The sequence below is a fragment of the Solea senegalensis genome, linkage group LG18, assembly GCF_019176455.1.
Source record: "Solea senegalensis isolate Sse05_10M linkage group LG18, IFAPA_SoseM_1, whole genome shotgun sequence".
Lineage (NCBI taxonomy): Eukaryota > Metazoa > Chordata > Actinopteri > Pleuronectiformes > Soleidae > Solea > Solea senegalensis.
In genome coordinates, this window is record NC_058041.1 from 10798752 (window position 1) to 10811011 (window position 12260).

At 39.1% G+C, this 12260-nt stretch overlaps 1 protein-coding gene across 2 annotated transcripts in view; it reads right to left on the reverse strand.

Annotated features, from left to right (window-relative positions):
* Positions 1 to 12260, reverse strand: part of dock1 (dedicator of cytokinesis 1) — a 176694-nt gene that overhangs the window by 40398 nt on the left and 124036 nt on the right. For both annotated transcript variants that reach the window (XM_044014605.1, XM_044014604.1), the window contains exons 30-31: positions 1544 to 1622; positions 403 to 503 (exon numbers count right to left, since the gene is read on the reverse strand). In XM_044014605.1, coding sequence (XP_043870540.1) covers positions 403 to 503; positions 1544 to 1622 — 180 coding nt within the window. The remainder of the gene's footprint in view (positions 1 to 402; positions 504 to 1543; positions 1623 to 12260) is intronic.

A 12260-nucleotide genomic window follows, 5' to 3' on the forward strand; every position in this document is an offset into this window, starting at 1 on the left:
TGATCTGGCAGCAGAAAGGAGGGTTAAGTCTTAGAGGAGACTTTCAGACACAACAACTATGTAATTGTTAGAATTCCAGTCACGTGTCAAATGTCTTCTCTTTTCTTTTGAGAGAACAGGATGCTTTGAAGAGACCCAAGATGCCTAAATTCCAAGAGAGGATTCCCAACCTTTTTCAGATACCTGAGATTTGAGTACAAGATTTGCTCTCAACCCCTTGAGTTACTGAGAGGCTGCTTTGCTTTCAACAGAAGGGTGAAAAAAACAAGAACAGCCTCTATTGGAGCCATGGGGAGTTGGGAATCACTGAGCCCCCATGTGATGAATTATATAAAACTCAATCATAATGGGAAGGGAGCTTGAGCACAATGTCCCGTGGACTGAGAGAGTATGCTTACTCACTTGTGGAAGATCTTGGCTCTTTTGTCACTGGAGAAATTCTCCAGCTGCAATGATTCCTGGGTGAGGAAGGCCACAGCCAGGTGGAAGTAGTTGTTCCACAGCTGATCCAGATAAAGACAGAGACAGTCAGTATGTTTCCATGCAAAGTTCAGCGACTGCTTTGTTTAATTGGACTACGGTTTTTGTCCCACGATAGAAGCACTAGTGGGAAACTAATTTATTAAATTAACTGCTGCCTGCCTCTGCAATGCTAGGCAGCGATATTCCTCCCTTTCAACGCGTTGATATTCAGCATTTTCGCATGTTAGTTAGCACGTGAAGCACAATTCTGTGCCTTTCTACTTTCCATTAACTTCAAAAATATTTAATTCTTAAAGCTGACAGAGCATAAACGCTGCCACCTTTAAGCCCAGCAGAAGTAATTCAAATCCCAATTGGATTATATGGTTGTTTTAGCCTGAAAAAACTAAGAGTTTTTTAGAAGAATTGTGTCAAGTTTTAATCAGACTAACGCAATAATTGATTTCTTTCTGTCATGTAAATGTTTAGAATACATGTGTCCAAAATCGGGTTTGACACATGAATCTATTTGAGATAGAAAGCCTGGGTAAGACTAGTATACTTGTCAGTAAAAGTGGCTGAATAAGACATTCATTCTATGCAGAGTAACTAATGTTAAACCACTGATCTATAGTGCAACATAAGGAAAATGTGACAGCTTTATTCATACATCGTAAAGAGATGTCACAGAAACACAGAAAAATAAGGCTTTTTAAAGTTCAGAGCGGTTTAGTTGTTGACAAGATTAAAATTCTTCCATAGGTCAGAACAAGTTGCTTTATTATGCTTTTATTATAGCGAGAGCAGGTTATAATGTTCATAAATTTGCATTAAATTACCGGATATAACAGAGGACGTGATGTTGTGATTCTTGCGGTGTGTGCATCTACTACTTTCCTTTTGTTCCATTCGGAAGATCAAACATAAAAACAGCGTGGAACTTCAGTGAAGTGCTGGCCCTTAGAACATGCCAGTTATGTCATTAAAGTTTTTAATTCAGTGCTATCTTAGAGAAAGGAACAGTGTCTTTGTAAGAGCACAGGTGCTAATATCAAGGTTGTTTAAAAACAGTGATTCTTACCTGTAGCTCAAAGTTGGTTTGATCCAGAAACTTCTTGTTGAGCACTGCTGCATACTGATTGATGGCACGTAAGAACACCCTGAAAAGACAAGAGGAGAGTGTGTTTTACATTCTGTAATTTCAATTGTTAATTTTCAATTGTACACTGCACAACACAGCATTTGAACTGCACAGATATTGCATTACATTGTATAGTGTATTTACTGACATTAAGAACAAATAAAACCTTTTGTATAGGTATTGTCACTACCTCATCGTCGCACGAAATAAAAAGTTTGTGTTAAGTCCTAACTTCTGCTTTTATCTTTTATATTTACTAATACCCCCTGGGAACCTGTTCAAAAAGAGTGCAACATAAGGGGGTGGGGGGAGAGCTTCTTACATTTTTTACCTGACAGCTACTTTGGAACAGTGGCCCCTGGAGGAGCACAAACCAACAACAAAAAAACACTACAAAAAAGATATGACACGCTGTGTCCAATGACAGATAATTAGAAAACTGAACTGCAGTTTTAAAGCTGCAGCCAGACGAGAAGACAAAAAACATAGTAGTTTGTATTTGTACAAAGGTTGAATGTTCTCCCAAGTGAAAAATAAAGTATAAGTTTGCTACAGAGGTGAAACACAGATTCAGTGAGGTAAAGAAGGAGTAAAAGAGGAAGTGAAAAAAAATACGTTATATTATTAAATTTACCAAAACTTAGGCGCTATTGAGATGACATTAATTGCAGAAACTTCACGGCTTTAATTAACGCTCTAAACTGGAAAGAAATCATAACACAGACAAGAGCTTTTCCGTCACAGCAGCTGTGACTTTGTTTCATATATGAACGATTCAGGAGATTTTTGTGGATGCTGCAAGCGAAACACAGTAAGATACACTCAGTAAGATACACTCCACTGGCTCACTATTTAACATCATTGCCTGGTATGAGCGGCCACAACTATACTATACCATTATACTTTGCACACTAATCTCCCTAATTACACTGTGAGAAAAAGTTCAGTAGAATATATTTCTAATAATAAAATAATCCTGCAGTAACGGCTGAACAGACAAGGACAGAGTGGCGGCTCGAAACAGCGCCAAAATGCAGCAAAAGGAAAGCCGTGCATGTGAAGAATGGTCTGCCAACGAGCAAAGTAGCTGACTGTTGAAGTGGGTTAATGGGCTAGCTAGCCTTTATAACCCGCCAGCCAGACACACTTTCATCCCACACAAACCAGGCCAAAAATTGGATTTCAAGTGAGGCTGCACAAACAAAACCAAAAAGGACAAGGAAGGCACCGGTGGCAGGAGGACGCTGGTTCTGGGGACGAGGCCAAGGGATGCGACTCAATGAGTTTCCAGCCAAAAGACTTTTCAGAACATTGAACCAAAGGAAAAACAAAAAGGTTTGTTTTGTGTTATTCTAATTTAAAGAACAACCACCTTGAGTTGCGTGGTTTCTCAATTTCAACTCCTGTTTCATTCGGTGCATTTGATTCACAACTGCTAATCAGCATGAACTGATTGCCCGAGGCATCAGAATGTGCGGCGGGAAAAAGATGCAAAGTGAAACAAGGAAATTTGCTATGCCAGTGGAGTGTATTGCCTGTGGGTTTCCTGAGTGGGTAATAATGTAGCATTAAGATGTAACACTCAGGTAAGCGACACTGGCAGGTGAGTAGACATCTGCTGCCCAGTGAGTGGCTGACCACCTCGTGGTTACACCGCTTCATGAACGGTGTCTCCAGCGGGATTCTCGGGTGCACGGTTAGCTATCACCTGAGCTCAATGGTAGGTCTTCCTTTCATTGACATGCGGAGTGGAGTGGACATATCTGAGCCTGCATCAGAATAACCAAATCACAATCACTGTTGTTGAGGTAATAACACTGCGCGACCGAAGCAATGCAATATTCCCGTACCACATTAATCCGCAGTGATGACTAAATGCTATCTCAAGCTGATGTGTGAGCCACACAACAATAAGAGTCACCCCTTAATCTTTAACTGAAAAGGTCAACTGTCATTGAACACCTTTAGATAACCCATTAGAAGTCTATTTCTTTGGCTCTCTAGCGTATGAGTGGGAGAACCCCTCCCATCTCCTGAGCACTCAGACAGCCTATTACCTTCATCCAGTCTGCACCAGCACACCAGCACACCAGCACCCCCCCGCACACCTCACTCAATTTTCTGCTGCTGTGAACATGCCAGCCATAGTTGATACGCTTAAGACTGGACTAATGCTTAAATATGTTTCCATCTTCTTCACTTGTTGGCTCAGAAATATGGCAAATATAATTTTAAATTATTTCCAACAAAAAACAACAATGTATTTGTTTATCTCCTTCATAACACGGGAGCATGCAGAATTATCCGCAGGGTGCGTGAGTTAACTGTAAAATGGATGTTGTTCCTACTATGGCCAAAAGATAGTAATAGAATGTTACGGTTTTAATTTCCAGCACAATTTGTTACTCCCCTGCCAACAAATGAAAACACTTCTCATTTGACGCAGCAATTCATTCATACCGCGGATGCACGAATGTACCTTTATGAGGATGTATAAAGATTTGTGTAATTCGATGTCGACTCTCGGTTCACTAATTTCGCATTAAAGAAAACAAGGTTCAGTGTGTAGGATTTACTTAGCAGTGAAATTGCCGACTGCACTCACAGAATACTCCTCACCTCATTCTTCACTTCCAAGCATTAAGTACATCCTAGAGCAGCTTTCATTACGTTAACGCTCAAATTCATTCCCTTGAAGAGAACATTATGAGGTATCCTGAGCGATTAAATATAATGGCTGTATTAGGGTGATCAAGAACCCAAAACAAAATTCCAATCAGAAGCCCCAGCAATTTAAATCAGGAGATGTGTCTACTGGGATAATAGATAAGATCTTAAAAATTATATTGTACATTGTCCTTGAAAGCAATCTTTTTTTTTGGTGCATCAGGAGAAGGACTTTTAAACCAATTATCTTCTTCAATGAAACCCTGAAGATGGACAGCAACTTTATACTGTTTAAGAGTTGAATTACAGGCAAACATTACTGACCGACCAAACTCTAAAGTTTAAACCATTTAGTTCAATAATTTGGCTCAATTACATGTTCGGCACAAAGGCAAAGGGTGAAACCAAACTTATAATCACAAAAGCAGCACACAGCTCCCACAGCTGGGACACAAAGTGAGGAAAGTGGAGACATCAATACTCTTCACAGCTTCTGGCTAAATACGAATCAACAGGTAAAATGCACCTATAATCGACCATTTCTTTCCCAATCTGCCTTTTCCAGTTAATGCAGTCCTTTATGCTTTGGCTGCAATTAGCTGAAGATCACTGTGTTCTCCCCATGACTGATTTCCACTGTCTGTTCAGGGGTGTGTGACACAGTTTTGCATGAACGCGTTCTGTGGGCGACTCTCTGTCACACTGCAGGTCACGTGATATTGAAAACGCCAGAAAATTAAAGCTCATTTGAAGTCGGCCTGTACGTGTGAGCAGAGGTACAATGGGATTTAAAAAACAGACAGGACAGTTCCAGTGTGAGCACATCCTGACATTCATTTAAGAAGAAAAAAAGTTAATGAGGCAGATGAAAATAGAATATACTCTCCCTCACAGAGGGCTCTGACTAAGACACTCCAAAAAGACCTTCTTAAACAAGATTAAAGGCACTTGGAGCTAATTTCTTCTGCTGAATATATTTTTTATGCGAGGTGAAAAGTATCTTTAAACTGCGGATCCTAAATAAAAGTGATTCTAACACATGCTCTCTGTCTCTGTCTTATTTAAGACTTAGTCGTAAAAAATGCAATTATTTTTACATTACATACCGTAGTTAATCAAAAAATATTGATTTCAGGGAATATTCTGCACAGAAACCGCAATGAGTGTGAATCAAGTGAACATGGTGAACATTAAAGGTTGATTATACAATCTGGGGTGCCATTTCTCTTTTAATCTCACATTAATACCGGCACCAAATGCCAGGAGGGAAGAAACTTGGTTGCCATGCAACATCTACAGTATAATGACATCATTACCACTTGAAGACAAACGACTTCATTCACATTTAGTGTTTGTTTTACACCTTAACTCTAAAAAAAAACGCCTGATCTCGTGCTGCCTTCCGTTTTTCCACCTCAAGTTGAGGATGCAACTCAAGGTAGCACACTTATCTGTGTAAATGAGGGGATTCCCTGACTTCTGCTCAAGAAAAGAAACATGCAGCGTGGAGAACCTTTAACTTTTTAATTAGGCAGTGAGACAGCACCTCCTACGCAATAGAGTCAGTTTCATACAGTGTGCATACGGTATCGTTATATGATAAATATGCCATCCATATCCACAAAACTGTCAGTGTCAGAAAAATCCCCCCATTATTGGTGATTGATGGATGTGCTGCACATTTACTTTTCAGCACAGACAAAGGATTCGCTTCTAATACCCTTGTTGCTTTCTTTTTTTTTACATTTAATTTTAAATCAGCTTCTTCCTGCAACCATGACATGATGATCTGCACCACAGACAACTAGCATTCATGCTAATAAAAAGTTATCGGCAGATCATACTTGCTAATTGAGTTCAGGGAGCATGCTCGATAATGATCAGCATCTATTTGCATACTATTCCTGCGTCACTGCCTTTGCTTGGAGATAAGGCAGGGTCCAAATCCTTCATTATCAAAGCAGTTATTATTATTAAAATTGATTATCTGTACTTGGGACCTCTGATCTAATGTGACATCACTTTACGTGGGTACATTAGCACATGAGCTGCCGTAGCACTTTAACTGCGCGGCACCTAAATGTAGCCATAATGATTAATGATTGAAAAATTCAATATTATATCTATAATATTTAAATACACTAAAGCTGGTATCCATTTTGTCAATTAATGCATCAGTGGTGCAAAAACACTAAAAGCAAAGCATGGGGGGGTTAGTGATTGTCGTACACTGTTAAACTCACTCTGTTCTGTGTATGCAGCGAAATAAACACTATTGGGACCTGTGGGATTAACCTACAGGTTGACAGATTCATAATTTTAGCCAATTAATCAGCTTTGAAAGGACGTTTTACATCCTCTCAGCATTGACTCTGATGAGTCTAGTGGCCGATGGCTGTGCATGTGTCATGTGGAGTCGCAGAGCACCACTCTGCATGGATGCTCCACAACCACGGTTGGTACTGACTAATAGCACACCAAGCACAAATTATGGGCCACTGGCTACACTTGCTCATTTTAGGGCCACTTATGCTTTGTGTATGTGATCTTCTCTTGATGATTACTGACAAAAACAACTATTAAAAGACTCATTTAGACTCAATCTTCGTCCTTTTACGCCTGTCCGTCCCAAACGTAATCTCTGTCACTACCCTATTACATACCTTTGTGCGTCTTTCGTGTTAGTATGGACGCTTACACATTACTTCCTCTAGAGGGCACTGCCGAGTAACAACATCAACATCAATTGCTTGATCCGATCATTGCCGATGAGAGAGCTCGATGACGAGCAGGATTTTCAATATTTCCGTATGTCCAGTGTCACTTTTGACAACTTGCTTTGCCGCAATGCCCCTCGAATCGAACATACCACGTCCCACAGCGCACCAGTGAGTGAAGCCGAGCTCCTGGCAGTCACTCTCCGTTTTCTAGCTGCAAGAATAAGCCACAAAGCTCTGGCAGCATGTTTCAAATTGGGCACTGCAACCGTACAGTAGCTTGCTTCTTTTTTTTGTCATTTTCCTAACTGATTGGACTATTGACTCTATGCTGCCCCCACAATTTCCAGTTGTATTGCTCCATTTCATCCTTTTTATAAATATCTCTGATGTTTTTTTGCCTTGGGCAGTCAGAGGTAGAGGGCTGTTGGCTGATTAATCTTTGTCATGCTTCAAACTATTGTTCTTCTAGGCCTTTAAGACTCGACTATCAGTCGACCTCAAGAACAATCAGAACCTGTATGTGCACATTCTTCCCCTCTCTTCTTAGGAGTTTGAAATCATCACTGCAAAAAATGAAAAGATGTACTAGTGTATTTATCTAATCACACCATTTTTATTGGGACTTATTTAGTTAAATAAGTAAGTAAATTACTTTAAGTAAGTAAATAAGTAATAATCTGAAGATACTTAAGATAATTTGACTTGTTTCAAGGAAACTTAACAAGTGCCATTTTTGCCTTGCTGCACTGGCAGATCATTTTGCTTGTAACATGTCATTTTCCCATAATAGTGGTAATATTTTCTTGTTTTTTTAGAGGCATTTTTTTGCAGTGATACTAATGGCCTCCGTTAACATTCAACATTTGTATGAATGTTGTCCGAGTTTGTAAGATTGATTCTACAAGATGACAATGCCAAAATACCTTTTTTTTCATTTGTATTTGTAAATTGCAGACCTTTGTTGCCTACAAAATTTAAACTAGACGATACGAACAGATTAATGTAGTTATGCGACTGGAAATGATATGATTGTTCACCGATGCCACAGACCAATGACGTTCTGTTCAGTTCAAGAATACTGTGAGTGTGCTGCGGTCTATTTGACTTCATGGCAGCAGGCAGACCGCAGCAAGAAGCATGCTCGCTATAAACACAGAGATGCAAGATGCAACAGTGACAGCAAAGGCTGTTTCTCAACCAGGCAGAACGTTTTTTAAGAGGTGAACGGATAACTAATGAAGCAACACATGCAAATTTACACTCCAAATACCATGAAGCAGGAAAACTCAACACTGGAGTCAGGAGGCTGCTGAAGTTCACACTGAATTATCAGTGAATCATGAAGCAATTAAAAAGATTATGACAGTCTAAAGCTTTAACAATGTATCTCTGTGGTTTTTAACAATGTGCCTTCAAGTGAAAAATTAAAGTGTCACAACATTTTTTTTTACACAAAAAACATTCATTAGGAAATATTTTTCTGATGATCCTTAGATACTACAATGATTGTGAATTCATAATCAGCACTTGAACATCAGTGCATTGCAGATGATTATGTAAACAACTGCCATAAGAGCCTGAAGTCATTCACAGTCACTGTTGATCAGTGTGCGCATCAAGTCTGCTTCGAAAGAAGCCAAATTAAATACACATCAGATATGCAGTTGTAAAATGGGGCCGTTTGATTGGACATACTGTTGATCCAAAGACAGAAATCATTGCGTTATGATTGTGCCACAGTTTAAAGACTGAAATGGCATCTTCACTAGGTGCATGATGAAGCATCTGCCTCAGTGAGTTACCTTTTTTTTTCTGCTAAAATGACATGTATAGAAAAAAAAGTTTATAATCACAAAAAAGTTACAAAAAGGTTTATAATCACAAAAAAACAAAAAAAAACAGACTAACATTTTTTACTTTATTTTGTCATGTTTCAGAGTGTTATACCGTTTTACTTTTATACCTCTTTTACACATAAAGTAGCGAGGATTTTCCGTAACACCGGTAAAACCTTTCCATTACCAGGGAAGGAGGCTTCCTCTCTGTCAGCTCAATGATGGATTCTGTTAAATTAATACTTTGATTCAAGTAAACTTTCACTGAAGTAATTGAAGATTCTGCACTTTGAGTGTACCATCTGAATTTTATACATGCTGGTTTTGGGAGTTTCACATCATAGGAATACTAATTTACTTAGGTTTACAGTGTGTTCGGTTGAATGACTCAATGATTGCAAAACGTATCCCCCATGGTCACATTTGATGATGATAAAAGAACATGCTGACAGGAATCACTAATGTTATTAGTCTTCGGTGAGACTATATAAAGGAGAACTGACACTGTGCAGTCTGTCACTCAAACGCACTGCACTCCATGGACAATGGCAATATTACTTCTCCGGGCTGATGCTCATCATCAAACAGAAGGACAGTAAAACTAACTCAGAGGAGCACGATCTACTGTATGTAAATAGTGTTGAGCATAGGCATTGGAGACAAAAGATTAACTCCACTTTTAACCTTCATTGGGTTGTTGGCAAACAAACGCATGCTTGTGCCTGGTGATGCAGTGCAGTATGAAGCAATAGGTCACAAAGCACACTTTAATCACCGCCACTATTCCTCTGTGGAACACAGGTCTTAATCTGACTCCGGCAGAATTACCAATCAGTGTTCCAACATACAAACACAATCCACACACAAGTAGTAGACAAGCAACCTAGTTATTAGTCCAGATAAAGGTCAGGGCTTTTCTGTTTAAACAGCAAAAAGCCGCGGTTTGAGAAGAACTTCAAGTGTGCACAGTTCATTCGGGGATATCAAACATCGATGTAGCCACAAAGAAAATATGCTATACATTTTTTTAATCAAAGTTAATAAGATTTTTTCACCAACATAAAACAAGTATGTGAAATATTCTGTCCTTTCTTTGTTAAGGTTTCATGGAGTATAGCCCTGGAGAGATGAAAACATTTGATCAGTGTCAACTTTTCAGAAGCGCATCTTTCAAACAAACAAACAAAAAAGATCAGGTCAGCAGAATTACATTTGGATTTAATATGATATTACATTGTTTGTTTGCTTTCAAACACACAGGATCATGTCTGAAAGTAACCAAAAACCTCTTCCTGCAGTCTTTCAAAATACATTTTCCTTAAGAGGTAAGTATGTCAACTCAGCTACCCATATTTTGTTTTTTTTTTTGTACTTAGGCAGGTTGTATGAGAAATAAACAGTATAAACAAAAACGTTGCCAGTTTTTTACATCTTTGAGTCCTTCCAGACCTGCCTTCCAGGGCCTAGATCGTACAGAACTTCAAATAAGCTACAGAAATCCTTTCCAAATGAGTCTTTGAGGGACTGATGACATGGTTATCATGTTTAAGAGCTGCTCCTTTGGCCTGGATGGTTTTTCGTCGTTTCATCTACTATTCAGGGAACTCCTAATTATTCTCCCAATCCTCTATTCGTAGACATGATTAACAGTTCTTAGAAAGAAACTTAAGGTGTTATTAAAGGAACTTAGCTGATTTTAAGGCCACCTGATGTTAACTCACATCTAATAAATGAAAAGTATGATCATGTTCCTCAGTAAGCCAGCCAGGCACAGAAGAAAATACTTTCTTATGGACTGTATTGTAGTGCATATCAAAACTAGAAGAGCACATATTGCATACAAAACCAAAATGTGGATCACGATGCTGATGTTGGAGGTGGAATCTCTCTGTGGATTACAGAGAGGACTGCCGCTTGATTATTATAAAGTTTATCACTGATTATTAAACAATGTTTTACTTGATTTTTTATTTGCCATTGTAGTAAGTAAGAGAAGCTGGTCGAAAACAATCAATGTGGTTAATGTCATCATTTCAAACTGTTCATCAATAACTGGCGATGCAACATCCACATAAGAATAAATGTTTCACTGTTGGAAAAAGAAAATTGCCAATGAACTGTGCTCATATTTATGATGATGATTGCACTTAGTATGCAGTGATTCAGCACATCTCAGGCTATAAAGTTGAAGAGTGCAGAGCTCTTGAAAAGTTTACTATGCAAATCTGTAAAGGGGGCACATTAAGCTGACTGTACAAAGCAGCCAGCAGCTGTTGTCTTTAAAAAAATGTTCTTCGTCCCCCTGAGAAAACAGAGTGACTGCACTGTTAAAGCAAATGCCAAGTTGAACTTATTTAGTGGCCCCTCTTCAGAAATCAAGGATTAACCATGAGGCACTTGTACCCATCCAGTGTCTCACCTGCAATCCTCAATGTTTTTCATGACTGCAACTTTACAACAGAGGCCTAAATTGTTAGACACTGACATTTTTTTTAATGGAGGATATGGAGATAAAGTCTGAAATGTCTGCACAGATACAGTATCGTGCAAGGAAGAGTGTTATACACAGTGTCTGAAGGCCTGTATTCAACCAAACGTGACCTTAGTGAGAAAACTCCCTTTCTATCGCCAATTAACCATCACCATTACACTATTGCCGGTTGACGTGGGGGTGGGGAACGACGGCTGTAGCGAACCATACAGAAGCCGCTGTCCGAGGGGCAATTAGGGCTCATAAATCAGTTTACAACCTAGAGGGAGTGGGAGGCAATAGGTAGAGAAGAAGGACTGGGAGCGAATGACCGCTGCTATTGCCGATGCCCTGTCTCATTAGCGGTGCTATCATAATGTACAGAAACATGAAGTCTGCCTGTGTCCTGGATGGTGACGTACGTGCTGAAGCTGGCATGTGTCTATAGACAAGTCACTGTTAGGAATGAATGAGGGACATTCAAGTACGTCTCATTCAATTTTTAAATGTATTTTGAACTGAATTTTGATGTCATCAAACACAATCTTGACAAAACAGGTAAAAGTATCTACTCAATATTCTTTTATCTTAATAATGGATGAAAGGACCATGTTGTTTATGGTTGTCTTTGTAGCTTTTTGGCCCATCATATCTTCATGTATTTTCAAATCGGTCATTATCATAATTATTGACTTGATAATTATATAAAGTTTGATATATTACTCTTGATATACTCATGAATGATGGTTCTGGACGTCTTCATGAGGTTGCTTATTCTTCATCAAACAGTCTCCAAGGCTGTGAGAATGAAAGAGTGAGCAGCAAAAAGACTACAATGCGCACACACACGTAGTTTCCTATGCTCTTAGACTGTTAAAATAAAACATTTATAGCTCACCCGTGGGATGAATGAATGTGTCACCTTGGGTTCTCTCAGTGGGGAGCAGGGGAAAACAACCTTTCAA